At 37.3% G+C, this 15,687-nt stretch overlaps 1 protein-coding gene across 5 annotated transcripts in view; it reads left to right on the top strand.

Moving 5' to 3' along the window:
* NRP1 (neuropilin 1) overlaps positions 1 to 15,687 on the top strand; it is a 131,922-nt gene that overhangs the window by 65,677 nt on the left and 50,558 nt on the right. For all 5 annotated transcript variants that reach the window (XM_016123349.2, XM_016123347.2, XM_016123351.2 and 2 more), the window contains exon 6: positions 864 to 1,030. In XM_016123349.2, the coding sequence (XP_015978835.2) occupies positions 864 to 1,030 (167 nt within the window). The remainder of the gene's footprint in view (positions 1 to 863; positions 1,031 to 15,687) is intronic.

The following is a 15,687-nucleotide window of genomic DNA, read 5'->3' on the forward strand; positions in this document are numbered from 1 at the left end:
TTATTATTTTATGCTTTAAAAGTGTGATGCTCTTTGGGACCATATGATACTACAGTTTACAACTGATTGATACTTTTTGTTTTAATAAAGTAAATTGATGTTGATAATGATGAGCAGGGGGCATGAGAATAAAGAGAGTCAGGAAGAAGTGGCCTGAGTGCCAACTCCAAGGAATCTGAAAGACAGAGAGTTAAGTTCTGGTGTCCACTGAATATGGATTGTAAATGGATATAGAGGCCTTTTCACTTTCATTAGATATTGGGGGAAATAATTCAATAGTAAAATTTTATTGAAACACAATTTTCAATGTGTACCCATATGACATGTCTACATACATTCAACTTTGAAAAAAATCAGAGTTTTTGTCATTTCCTAATAAATTTCTAAAAGTATTTCTGTCAGTTTAGGTCCAGTTGAGAAAATAATTAATCACTATGAGACCTTCATAGCCTTGCTTTTAAAAAGTATTGCCATGAACCTAAGTGTCCATCGATAGACAAATAGATAAAAAAAGATGTAATACATATGTGCAATGGAATATTACTCATCCATAAAAAATAATGAAACCTTATCATCCGTGACAAAATAGAAAGAACTAGAGATTATTATGCTAAATGAAATAAGTCAGAGAAAGACAAATACCGTATGATTTATCTCATATATGAAATTTAAAAACCAAATGAACAAACAAAATAAAAACAAAAATTATTGCCATGAAACTGCATGTATAGTGCTATGTCATCTTTCATAAAACTTTGTGTGAACACAAAGTGAACATTTTTAGTCTGCCAGCCTAAAAAAAAGAAATACGCGTCCTGGATCCCCTGTGTTTTGATGACATTGGGCCATTTTTCCCCCTTCAGATTTCAAATGCATGGAAGCTCTGGGCATGGAATCAGGAGAGATTCATTCTGATCAAATCATAGCTTCTTCCCAGTATAGTACCAACTGGTCTCCAGAACGCTCACGCCTGAATTACCCTGAGAACGGGTGGACTCCCGGAGAAGATTCCTACAGAGAGTGGATACAGGTATGTAGCATATTCAGGGTTAAAAACGTTTTGGTCATCTAGAAAGGTTGTGGAGGGCGGGGGTGGGAGGTGGAGGGGGACAGCGCTGTGCCAAATGCCTTAGGTGAGAAGAGAAAGACAGTGGGCACCACACTAATCACGCTGTAGAATCATCATGTCACGATGGCATACCATCAGGGAAAAGCAGTCCCGGATGACATCCCTGAAAATCCACTTATCTTCTCAGATACTTATAGAGGACTCTTCACAGAATTTGAGCACAGATGTCTCACTTTGGTAACACTGAAAGATCTGATTTTTCCTAAGAACTACACATTTTTTATTGATATGCCTCCTACTTCAACAGATGTTTATTTCCTTGATGAAATATTTTAACCCTACTTGCAGACTTGCATGAACTGTGTTTCCAAGTACATGGCTTTCTATTTCTTTGTTTGTTAAATAGAAGAAGAGAAAAAGGCGATTGAGGTTCACTTTTCCACATAGATCAATCTAGCACATGCCCAGGAGGCAGTTTTTTGGGAGGCGGGGCACTAGTCTCTGTGGATTATGGATACCACACATGTATGAAATATCCATATTTGGATTCTTATTAGTGAAATTGCTTCTGTTTTCCTCACTTTGCTCTGACATTCCTTTCTCTGAAATAATCCTTATATTCTCCACAGACCCTCCTCCCCCTACAATACGCCCCATCCCACCCCACCCCATCACTCATCTCTGGACCTATTCCCAGCACCTCTCCCAATCCAAACATGCTTAACCTCAATGTCTGGATATTCCCACCTGAGGCCTGATGCTCAACATCTTTGACTTTTTCACCTGTTCTCAAATGATGCATACACATCTGTCTGAGTGGGTTAAACTGTGGGCAAATTATACAAAGCTATTTGGTGAAGGATCTAGGCTTCCTTTTTAAGAGTGTAGGCAATGCCTGCCTTACCTTCATTGCTAGATATATAAAAAATGACTAATTCCCAAAGAGAGTTTCTAAGCAAGAAAAAATCCAAGATGATTAATCCCCTACTTTCCACATCCATCGCTATTTCAGTCTTTCGAGCACAAATACCAGATTTTGTTTTACTTTGGAAAGGTCAATATTAGTTTAACATACACTTAAAGCGAAATGGCCTATTATAGGAGACTGAACTCATGCTAACCTCTAAATGATAACACTGAGAAATGTGCAGAGGGTGAGAAAAGATGAGACTTTTACCCTGGGACTGCTGAATCAAGCTCTAGATTAAGTCAGAAAAGAAATGAATTTGCCTATGTCGCAATAACTCTTGGTAACTTGTTTTCCCACATCCTCAAACCAACAAGCAGTTCGTGTGATTGACAAGTCATGCCTCTAGAGGAAAGCTTACATTTTGCAACACTAAGCATGTTTACATGGTAATGTCGTCCTATTCTTGGTAATGTGGAGACTGCTCAATAATTTAGGGACATTGGTCTTGCAAGAGGGCTAAAATTGCAACTATAGCAATTCTTCTGTGCAAAGCAATTCTGTCAGTAGGAACATGGAGGCAAAATGGGCTCTCACAAAACATCTGACAACAGGACAGGATTTACCTAATTCTCGGGAGTTAGGCGTAATTTGAGATTGCCCCCGAAGGAAAAAAAAAAAAAAGAATCTCAAATATTTCAATGCTTTCTACCAAAGCATGGTCAAGAGAAGCAATGTAGCCAAAACAAGAAGGTTTATCTTTTGCTCATGCTACCTACCATCTCTGGTTGGCCCATCTGAATGGCCATCATCTGAAATGTTGCCCTCCACCAAGGTCGAGGGAGAAAGAGCATGGCAGAGCATGCTGGCTCTTCGATTCCCTCGAAAGAGCACTTTCATCCATATTTTATTTCCAAAGCACATCCCACAACTACACTAAGCATCTGAGGGGAAGCAATTCAAAATGTGCTTGAGGGAAAAGAGCTAGAAATAGTTGGTGAATAGCACAAATGACAATTGTGCCATTCATAGAACAGTTACCATTTATTGAGTGCTTACTATGCAGCCTGACCATTGATAAGTCCTTGACATCTTTTTATTTAATACTCATGGCAATCCTTGAAGGAGTTACAATTATCTTCACTTTAAAAATGAGGACACCAAGGTTTGGAGAGATTAGTAAATGCCCTAGATCACAGATAGTGGCCAGCCTTGGATGTGGGGTCTGTGGGTCTCCAACGCCTGCTTTTTTACACTTCAGTACATTTCATCTTTGTCATTCATTACCATCTCTGTTGATTCAGGTGTACCTGGTGAAGCACCACTCACCTCCCTTTATACTTTTCTTCTTTATACTTTTCCTCCTGCTGAGAAAGCTCACACCAAGATGAGTTGGGTGCTTATTGCTTCTACACCTAGAATGCAGAACCCTTGCTCCTCCATCCTTCTAGACAGCGAATGTCAGAAAAGCATAATGTCAGTTCTCCTTGAGATAAAATGATTTTTTCCTCCTTTGAGAACTCAGTGGACTCATTTACATGCTTGTCGTGTCTGCGTACATGGTGGTAGCACCTAACATACACCCACCACCTAATTATGAATAATTTCATGTGTTTCCAGCTTTTCTGAAACTACTTGGAAGTGGTTAGCTCCTTGTTTTCATTGGATACACGCTTTATAAATTAACCAACAAGTACAGCATAATTGGACTGAGGGCAAGAGGCTCAGACCTCCAATCACAGGAATGTTAGCTCATACACATTTCTGTTTCTGAGCACATCAGTATGCAGATGGCATTTGTTTTCTTTTTCAGCTTTTTCACATTTCACATCAAATATACCCCAAAACACGTTGCTCTAGCAACAAGGATAAACACGTGCATGTGTTAAATTAGTAAGGCAATATTGGAAGCTGACTTTCCTTCAAGACAGGAACAGTTTTCGGTTCCCATTGTTTTCTCTAGGAAATTACTGAGTGACAAAAAAACAACAACAATGCACCATTAAAAGTCAATATGAACATGCACGTCGATGCTTCCTCTGAGATCTGTGGTCTGCCAGAAAACTTAAAAACAAGAGGTAACAGTTTAGTGAGAAGAAGCACTAAGGGAAGTCCGGCTCAGAGGTCCGCACATGGTCACATCCTACTGGAAAGGCCACTCCATATCCTGACTGGCTAAAACCTCTTCATTGTCAATGGCAGAGTTCATCACACTGTGAAATTTGTTCCAACCCTCCTTTTTTTTTTTCAGAATATTCCATTCCATTCTGTGTCCTAGAGCTGCTTATCTTATTATTAATTTAATACTTTTTTAAAAATTTTGTTTCTGGTTAACAATCAAGTGGAGACTCCGTGGCACTCTAAAAATCTTAATTTTCAAGCACATCATTAGAGCCTATGCCTTAATCTCATTGAAACTGAGTTTCTTTTCCTATAAAATTAGGGTAATATCACCTTCTCCATTCATGCTCTAGTAGTCTACCATACTGTGAATCTCAAAGAAACACAGCCTCGGTTTTTTCTTTTTGTCTCTGTAGACTGTGCATAGCAAATGTGTCTGTTCAGGAGATATGTTCTTATAGATCCTAAGGGTAGCCATTCACATACAAAGCAGAATTTAACTCGTTAATTATTTCAATGTTTTATTAATGATGGTGTTCACCACACTGTAAACAGATTTATCCTTCTAGCTTTAATTAAAGCTCTTGGGAGTGCTTTCCTCAAAACAACTGTGACTTTTCTCTGATTAAAATGCCAGGAGACAAGAAGGAAAAAAAAGGCAAGAGACATAATGCTTGGATGGAATATGAGTTTTGTTAATCCAAAGAAATAAAAATGGCACCAGGGACTAATCGATTACCACACCCTCCAGTGACTTTAGACATAGAATTACTTGACAAAACTATTCAAGCTGCACTTGACTCCTCTACAAATTTGAGGGCATTGTATTTTGTGGGAAAAATTTTGGCACTAGATTACCAACGCCTTCACTTACTTATTCCAAAAGAACGGAAAGCAGTTGGCTTCTAAACCACATCCTGCCTGATTTGGTAAATCAGCCCCATTATGGATTAATCACACAGAAGAATCCCTCCAAGATGACACTCAGTAGCTGTAAGAATACATCAGCAAGCTTCTGAAGCAAAAACACCTTCCCTCTTCACTACATTTTCTAGTGCAGATGTTCATTCTGATAGCTGAGAAGAAGCGTTCCAGAAGACAGGAGCTAGTGCTAACCTTCTGAGGAAGCGTGTTTCCCTGTTTTCCTTCTGCCTTATATGTATTTCTCTTGGATAATATTCCATGTGTTCCAACTGAAGGAACTTTGAAAGCAGACATCAGTAATAAAAGGCTTTAGTGTGTTAAGGAGTTGGGCTGAACTGAATCAAAACACACCATGACGACACATAGAGATACATTCAATCCCCTTTCCCCCTGTAGTGTCAAAGAAAAGTAGGTGCCCTCATTACAGTTCAACACAGGAACTGGTGAAATCTGAGAGGTCTTTAGGTTGCTTGGTGGATTTTCGAAGTAATTGTAGGACATACTCCGACAACGAACCTTATTTGTATAATACTTTCTTTTTAAAATCACCTTTATAAATGCATCCCATTTTAGCCTTCAAATGTAAATTAAGTAGACCTGAGATTTTTATTTGCATCTTCATGTGATAAAACTGAGGCCCAAAGAGGTTAAATGTTTCAGATTCATGACTTGGGGGAAAGACGCAACTTGTGGGAAAAATCAGCCTTACACAATTGAAGCGGACTTCATTCTGCAGACCTGGGAAGGGAATCAGGCACTGAGAGATCTGGACAGCAGACAGCAGCTGGTGAATCACCCTTTGTGGTCAGTCTGACACCGGCCCAGGGTGCAGCTGGAGTTTGCATAGCTCTTTGGCCATTCAAATTGTGATTTTTTTTTCACCTCGCACTTCTTCATGTGAGATAAGCTATGCATATATTCTCATGACCACCATAGAGAGAAAAGCGACAAAGCCAGATGAGGTATTGAGGCCTCAAGAGTTACAGTCATTAAATAGCGAGGTTCCTAAGGCCAGTGAGTTGCTGCTACCAACAACGTGCAAAGTGGCTGTGTCAGGATTCAAGAACTGAATTATCAGTTATGAATTGCTGAGAATGGGGACAAAAGATAATGTAAAGGCGTGGATTTAATTTCAGGAACTAAGAAGAGGCAAGATAGATGGCCTTTAAGTGCCAAATGGGATGAAGTAACTCATGAATTCTTGGAAATATTTCCTCTGATACAGTATTATTACACATTTCTAGCAAATTTTAGGTGGGAGAACTGAGAATTTGTTCTTTGAATTTGTTATTTGAAACTCTTGTTTTTATCTTCAAAGTGAGTTGCCTCCTAAAATTAAAAAAAGAAACTGAAGTAATTTACCTTGAAGCTTTAGACTGTCATTTATTTTAACAAGTTTCATATATAATTTTCTTTCCTTCTAAGCTTTCTGGACAAAGCTTTTGTTTCCTTATATTAATGTATCGAGTATAGAACAAATACGTCCTATGAAATAGTTTTTGATTTTTCATACAATTGCTAGTTTCTAGCAGGTTTATAATCTGTAAGACTGCATTCAAAATTGGTTCCACCTGCTAAATTGACTAATTCAGAACATACATTGAGCCAGGTTATCCTTATTGTAAACTCTCTGTGGTTGTAAACCAGACACTGTAGTGTGTGCATTATCTCATTCAGAACATTAGTAAATTGCTGAGATTCAAATAAAATGATACTTTATAAATGTGTAACTAGAGAACTGACAAAAATAGCTCACTGGGTTACCCAAATGTGGAATGATGCATGTAAAATAGAATGTTGGCAAATTTAGGGAAAATACAGCTGTTCAGTTGAATGTTTATTACCCAGGTGTACTGTGTGTGTGTGTGTGTGTGTGTTGTGTGTGTGTGTGTGTGTGCGTGCGCGCATGTTTATTGCAATTAATACTAACATATCATTTTAGCTAAAACGTTGATCTGGAAGAGAGACTATTTACTTTAAAAAAAACTTCCCCAAGGTGAGCCTTTGGTTATCTTACCTTGATTCTGCATTGACTTCTACTTCCTGCATAAAATAAGTGCTTTACATCCCTCCTTTCATATATCATAGGTCTTTATTCTTTGATTAGCTTTCCACCCAGGAAGTCCATGTTCCAAAAGTTACTGTCTCTTGGGGAACTTTTCCTAATGCTTTCTCTGGTACCTTGGTTTTTTCATATTATAGGAAGTCACTTGAAGGAAATATACATAAGAAATGTATATAGGGACAGATTAAATTCAGAGTGTTTTTTCCCCCCCAAGAGGAAATGATTTGGGGAAAACAATGCACATTTGACATAACTATTTAGACATTTTCAACTGATTTTTTTCATCTAGAAAATACCAAGATGATTTTAACTATTTTGGCCAAGTTGACCACTTAATTCAATTTTAAAAATTAGTCAAATGATTTTACTAATTAATATTTTGTGTCAGCACTCTCTAAAGAAAATGTATGAAGTTTAAAGAAACCTCACAGATATTTAAGATGCAGCATCACTGGAAAGACAATACTGAAAGAACCACAAATGTTTAGGTTGAATTGCCCTTAAAAATCAATTAATTTACATAGTGTCCACATTCTATTTTGCTTACAGTTTGGGTTTAATGTTTTATGCCAGTGTCTATTTGGAGCCAACATTCATAAATATTTTCTAGAGGAAAAATTTTTTTCTTTCTAGGATATCTCAACTTTAAGTGAAGGGTAAAAACAGATGTGAACAGCATTTTGTTAAAATTCCTTAATTTGCATATGTTCAGAGGTTAAGTGATGTACAAGATCACATCGTGAGTTAATGACAGAACCTGGACTAGTATCTTAGTGTCCTTTCTCCCACTTCTTTATTGCTATTTAATTTCAACAAGATGTGAAAACAGATTTGGATCCTTTTTGAAGATGGTGTCCCGAAGACCAAGCAAGCACATTTAAACCCCAGCATATTTCTGCTTTGTTGCTGATTGGTAAATGACTCTATTAAATTGAACAGTCACTGAAAAAGCTTTAACATAAACAAATGATTGGCCTAAGTCTACAGCAGGATTTCTCGGCGTGGACAATACTGACATTTTGTATCAGATAATTATTTGTTGGGGGTCTTTTTTTATGCATTGTAAGATATTTGACAACATTCCTGGCCTCCACCCACTAGAAGCTAGTAACACACACACATGCAAATATACACATATACACACGCACACACTGCCATCATGACAACCAAAAATGTCTCCAGACAATGCTTAATGTCCTATTGGGGGTAAAAGCACCCATAAATGAAAACCAGGGGATGTAGAAGATGCCTAAAATCCTAAACAAGTTATTTTTTTTTAATATTCAGGTTAATCAACATTTTGAAAGAAAGAGTAACTTGTTTGGTTGTTTTCTGTCCGTTTTCAACTGCTTATCGTAGATATGATTTGAACAGGACTGTAGTTCTTTTGTTTTCTAAAAATACAGATTCATCTGTTTACCTTATACAGGAAAATAGTCTTATAAACCTACTTGCTTATTTATCTTAAGGTTCACTATTTTTAGCTTTAAACATGAACTGTTTTTAGTTAAATAAATACAGATGTTATTTTAGAATACTGCAAGCTCAGGTCTCAAATGCACTGATAAGGATGGAATTAAGAAAAGAAAACACCAAGACAAAATCGCAAATTATCATTGACAGGATTTAGGAATAATAAGACTAAAAGGAGCTCCTCCACACCTGGACATCTGTGACACCAACCCTTGCCCATTTTAGTTTTTTTTTTTTTTTTTTTGTAGTAAGCAAATCAAAGATTTTTTTAATTTTTTTTTTTACTTCAAATATAATCAAGAGTAAGGAACCGTGTTTGAAAAGCTTGTCTATTGCTTATTACCTTATCTTTTTATGAGAAAAATACTATTAAGTTTCCAATTCTATAACCTAAACAACAACACATTAAGAGCTATCAATTACCAACCAGTTTCATATCTATGGACCAATAAGAAGGCAAGGTTGTTGGCTTCACATCTGTTTTCGGTGAAAGGCTGTTCCTGTCTGTGGCATTTAAAATTTAAAGAACTTCTGTTATTATACAATTGGGAATCCTTGGGGAGTAAAATGTTAATGAAATCCATAACATGCACAGATTTTATGATAGCAGTTTTAAGAAATTCCTTTGGTGGGGTTTGTTGATTTCTGTCCCAGCGGTAATAACTGTACCTTTACAGAGTGCATTAATGTTCACATTTAGGAGCAATGGCTACATTTATGCAGCGTGTAATGTAACACACAAACTCCTGAGCTTTAAATAACTTTCATATTGTAATTTGAAAGCCCCAGAGCAAAAAATATGTGTTCTTCAGAACTGGCAGAATCTGCAATTTGAAACGTCTCTAGCACATTCACAGCACCCTTCTTCAAAGGAGAAGAAAGTGCACCCTGGAAATTCCCAAGCCAAGATGTGCGTGGATATTCCACGCCCTTACATAGTTATTTCATGCACCTTTCGCAAGCCCCACAGTAAAATAGCAACTTTTATCCACATTAAAATAACAGTTTTGGATGCTGACCTGAAACACACACACACACACACACACACACACACACACACACACATTTCCTTTCTCCACTTCACCCTCCAGCCTTCACATTTCATTCGATTCTCTGTTCAAATAGAGAAAAGTAGATTAAATAAAAAATGCTCTATAAATCCCAATAGTAATAAAGTACATTATGCTTTTATATTTCCAACTACTGAACAGAGTAAGTACTTGAGACTAATTGCACATGTTATGACTCAGAATAGTCACATACATATTTATGCAAGTGATTGATGCATTTTTTTAACTCTCTTTGCCTCAAGGGGTTAAAAATGCATTTATGGAATTCTTCTAATTGCCTTTTTTCAGAAGAATGAAGTCTTAATTTTACCAGTTTTATTTTCTTATAATTCTAATGTTTTAAACTTCTAATTATATTTTCTAGATTTAGCAGAAAAATAAACCAGCTCCTTCTTTATTTTAGAAAGGCTGGGAGGGTTATCGGTAGAACTCTTCAGGGGATGGATGATTGGCCCAGACAGCTTCTGAAGTCTTTTCAAGCATTTAAGATTCTGTGATTCTATTAAAAATAAATTTACTCTATCAGCTCATGCACTAGACTTGCCTAAATGAAAATATACATATATGAAGCAGACCTGGAATTCATTTTAAATATTGCTGATAATCATGTGAAGCAGCACATAGCAAAAAAAAATTAATTAAAAAGATTTTTTTCCCCTTAGATCAAGTAATTGTTTAGGTTGGCTTCACCCACGAAGCTTATCTGAGGAATTCACATAGAAACTTCACTAGTGGGGTCCGTTTTCCTTGGTTCCTTTGTGCCAGCGCACAGGGAAGTGTGGCCCACGAGGGGAAATAAGGTGAAGCCGAGACAGTTCATCTTTTTCATGTCTCTCCAACTTGTGTAGGGCATGGGCTTACCCACCACAACAGACTATTCACACCTTCAAGTCCTCCCAACGCCTACTGTTTTTCTCTTTCTGTAAGAAGACAGATACCATGCTTAATGCTGAGCATGTTATAGGCCATAATGCTAACCCAAAGAGATAAAGGAGAAACACACCCCAGGGAACCAGCTGTGTGAAGGAGGTCATCACAGCTGCCTTCTACTTTTAAGACTTGGCATGTCTACTTAGGACTAAAGCTGATACAGGTAGAGCCCATCTCAGCAGAGAAAGACCAAGATCTAGATGGAGGCACAGACTAATGGCTATACAGATCCAAGAAATTTGACAGAGCCTTCAGTTTGAGGATCTAGAAATAAAATATTAACTTTCCAGTGCAATATACTTATGATAAAGCAAAGAAGTTAGCAAATCACGTGAAATATTAAGAAAATGTTTTCGATATTTCAAGAAATACACAGAGCTCATGAGGAAAAGAGAAAAGAACTTTTTTAAGTTCTCAATCTTAAAAAATGAAGATATAATGTGCAAAACTTTACTAGCCTAGTTTTTTAAACATTATTTTAAAAATCTAGACTGGTCATTGGTACTCTCAATCAGCAATATTCTATAGTGCATACATTATACTTTGTCTGTAGCTTTAACTTATGTTTCCAAATATTGTGTTCATTTATAAGGCTGCTGTTATTTCTTTAGAAAATTTCAAAACCAGGATGGCAAGTATTTTAGTAATCATTTACCATATAAAGAAAAATCAGTTAATACATTTGTTCATTTAACATGATATTTCCTCTAAATCAACTACTAGTAAATAAATAAATCTTATTTTTTGAGACAAATATGAAAAGCATCTTACATGATCTCTATCTGGACAGCCCTGTGTCTTTGGGGGAGGAGAGTAGGACAAAAAGTAAAAAGAGGCAGGAGTAGATAATTAGGGGTTCAACCTGCATATGCTGAAATTCATCTTCAATTATCAACTTCTATAATATAATAATTTAGTTTCCTTGGTCTAAGAACCTGCTGCTTTTCAGAAGAATTTATGTGAATATCTATTTATCTACTTATCTTTCTTTAAAGTGTCTAGATTTAGAATATCATGTGTCTCATATAAAATTCATCTCAATTAAAATATTGTTATCAAAAGTAGTTCAAAAGATTGAAAACCAGCTCATTCCATTTTTTTTTAATACTGGCAGTTTTATTAAAACAGTACAGAATGATGTATGTTCATCCTTACTTTGCATCTAAAAATATAGTGATAATGTGATAGGACTCTTAACTGCTCTGAAAACCTACAGGGCTGTATGAAAAGAATGCTTTCATCAGCATTCCCAGAGATGGGCCTGAGCTCTATTTCTTTTGTTAAAAACCTCTCTCGCTGTCCTCCCCACCCCACGTGCAACCACGTGGCCATGTTCACCAAGAAAACATTTCACCTCTTGTCACCTCCAAAGTATGTGGTTGAAGTAGATGTGTCCAACCATGTGTTAAGAATGGTTCCAGTGGATAAATGCAAGTCACAGCTTCCATTATGTTAAGGACTTCAGGCAGCGCTGGGGAGGAATAACGCTGTATGTTCAGTGCAACATCTGTGCTTGTTCTCTTGTGGTTTGAAAGTCGTCATGCAGATGCAGTTTTCCCGTTGTATGACCCAGGTTGAAATGCATGAAATTAGTATAGATAGATTTTTTTTTCAGAACATGAAAAGAATTTGCAGTTCTGTCTGCCGGCTGCATCTGGACAGCAAAGCAGCATGTCTTCAGAGCATGTGCCTTAGCTTTTTCTCCTAGAAGCATGGAAATCACTGGTCATTGCATAATATTTTTCCCTTCCTTGTTTTCATTTTCCACATCCAACCATGGAGTTTCCAACGTTCTAGTTTTTCTTCTGCCACAGGCTGACCTTTGCTCAGTCGCAAACTACAGAACATCAATTATGAGTTGTAATTACAGATGATTTTCTTAGAGAGTAATTATTAGAAAATGTGTTATTTCAAGGCTTTCTCTACCTCCTTTATAAGCGATCTCCTAAAAAGAATCAGTATACACTTCCTGGCTGAATGGTTAGCTTCCAACAGGGAAAATGCAGTTAACCAAATATTAAATCTTCAACTTCATTTCATCTGTTCTCAGCAATGATTGGCATCCCTTCAGAGAATAACTGTTTACACACAATTTCTGACGACCAGCTGTACCTAGGCAGTCTGTTCTTTCTCTTCTTTCTGTCTCCAGGGCAGCATTCGTTATAACGTTACGCGGCTGAAGAACTTTAATCTCAATAATCACATCAGCTTCTTGCAGGGTTTTTAATGCCAAGTAGAGGAGTTTTCTTGGACACCTGCACTTTCAAATTCTCCATCAGAACATGAAACTCTCATTAACATGAGCAGCCCACCTAGATTACTGAGAAATACATAGAAAATCAGTGTGAAAAGGGTGCCACCAAATTTGATTAGCCAAGAGACTGATTTAGACTATTGCCCCCATCTGCAGGTTTTCCATTTCCAAAAATTCATCTTTGTGTTTGTTTTCAAAACAAAGCTTTTAGGAGGAGAAAGAAAAATTAGAGGCGTGACTTCCTGCAAAACTAATAATAAACAAGTCATTTTGTTTGAGCTGGAATAGACAGATGCTGCTTGAGTACAAATGTCTTGAGTACAAATGTGTGTTTATCTTGAGTATGTAAGAATCTCCCCAATAGTGCAGATAAAACGTAATGGGTAGCGTAAAGCAACAGCTTTTGAAACAGAAATGTACCTTACTTGTACATGCTTTTTAATATGTTGGTCTTGAAAAATCTTTTTAAATTGCTGATAGGCTGGAAAGATGTATATGTCTATAACTGGTGTCACTGTCCCTTGGAAAGGCATTGCGTGGCCTTGCCTCAGTGCAGATCCAGCTGGGGTGCTTCATCCATGAGCCTTGCTTGCGAGGCTGTTTCTCAGAGACGAAGAGACAAAGAAACACAAAGATCACAAAAGGCCTGTAATCTGCATTCATTTCCTAGCCACACAAAGCTATCATTCCATCTTATAAAGATCACATGTTAATTAGGTAAAACATGGAACCTCTAGTTACTCAGTGAAATTCTGATATTGCTACTTTTGTAAATATACAGGAAAGGTATGGAAGGCATCTAAAGTACCAGATAGGTAAACATCCAATACATAAACTTCCCAAGGATGGGCATCATGCTTGCAAATAATTTAGCTCTAAAATAAAAAGTTGAGAAGAGGTTTGATGAGGTATTTGAGAGCATGATAGATATAGTGAAAAAATGATTTAGGCCCTGCTGCCCTTTGGGGTAACTTCTGGAAGGAGGTACACTTACTACATTCATGAGAGGTCATTTGAGAAATAAATAAAAAGGAATATTTCACATGGCACAGACCTGGGCAATGAGGCACATCATTTAGCACATTCTAGCCTTAAGTAGTGGACTTTTCAAAGGACTGGAAAATTTATGAGTAGTTATAATTTTTGCAGTTATAAACACCAAGATAAGAATAATTACATTCCTAGTTTAAGAGTATGTTAGTTGTCCAAACACTTTAACATTGACTTTAATGAGGGGTATTTGGCTTTTGTTTGGAAGAAAGGAGTTTCAGACCTTGCCAGCAATGTTGGACTGACCCAGCATTCAATTTAAATTCAACAAACGCTGAGCATCTGCTAAGGATTATGGGCTAGTATGTAGGGCTAGGTGAATTTAAAGTTAAAGAAGACTCTCTCTTTCAAAGAAGTTATAATCTGGGTGCTACAGGCAAACACACACACACACAGACACACACACACACACACACACCACACCACACACGTATCCACACATACACATTTCAATTACCCAAATGACTAAGGGACAAAAATATTAGGGTCACATTTTTATGGTTAATGTGTGTACAAATGCATCATTACGAACCTCATAATAACCATGAGAAGTAAGTAAATGGGCTAAGCATTGGTATTTTTGTTGGCGAGAGGGGGAGACTAAAGCTTGGAATGGCTAATTAACTTGCTTAACATTTTCCAGGTCACTCTTTAATGTTAAAGCCTCAGAGGTAGTCCTGGGGCCTGTACTTTTTTTGCTGCCACATGCTGCTTGTATCACCCCAATTTTTTCCCCTGTAGTCCTAGAATTCATTAGAATTCATAGAGTATTTTTAATGCAGTCTGTTCACTCTGTATTGAGATTTATTGTTTACTTGACTTTTTCCCTCACTTACTAGAGGGCAAGGATCTGGTAACCTTCCTTTTCTTTCACCCAAGATCTAGCACTTTTTTGTGTTGTAAATGAATAATTGCCAATCACCAACATCCTTCCACAGTGCAACGGATATTAGAAACAAAAATACCCACCATTATAATAAGCTCATGCTCTGAACTCATTGCCCTCTCATTAAATGTTTGAGAACCAAATGGTATGATTTCAACAGCAGTGTGGATCCCTAAAGAAAGCATCACCCAGTTTTTACACCATTTCACTGAAATGTTTTACTTTAAATGTAGATGCAAACTTAGGGTAGGAGTGTGCCATTAGGCTGGAGAACAGCCTCTGACTCACGCACACAGTTTGAGGTTTGGGTCTCGTTTTCAGGAAAGCTTGGGTTCCAGAGGCAGAGAAAGCACACATTCTAGTGGAATTACCTCAGCACTGCAATGCACAGTCATGAGTAAAAGCTTAATTACCAATAAGATTTGCATGTCTTTCTGTCACTAACCAAGCACTTCCTGGCCAGAACTGTAGACCACATGAAGCCCACACAGAGGATGGTATGTGTAGGCATGAGGAGGGGAGGACACTGAATCTTGCTCTCTAAAGGAATTTTACCAAGAGATGTTAGATAGAAGGAAAATATTTATCATATTAGATATTTTGAAATGTAAGCTGTTGGTGGGATTTCTTTCCTGTTCCTTCTGCCTTTAGCTCATCGACCCTGGCCCATCTCCAGCAAAGTATTGTCTTATACTACAAGGTCTACTTTGAGTGACTCAAATGACGTCTTTTCCATAAAGCCTATTCTTTCCCTTCCACAAGTAATTGTTCCTTCTTCTGAATCCTGAAATACCTCATCTGTGGCCATGGTGGCACTTTTTACTTTTAGTCTTATATTATCATTATTTCCATATAGGCCTGCTTGCTTCCAGAGCCTGGCATACAATAAAAGTCTGGTGAATTTCATGGATTAAATGTTTTTATCTGGACAGTTGTCC

The sequence above is a fragment of the Rousettus aegyptiacus genome, unplaced genomic scaffold, assembly GCF_014176215.1.
Source record: "Rousettus aegyptiacus isolate mRouAeg1 unplaced genomic scaffold, mRouAeg1.p scaffold_m13_p_10, whole genome shotgun sequence".
NCBI classification, from domain to species: domain Eukaryota; kingdom Metazoa; phylum Chordata; class Mammalia; order Chiroptera; family Pteropodidae; genus Rousettus; species Rousettus aegyptiacus.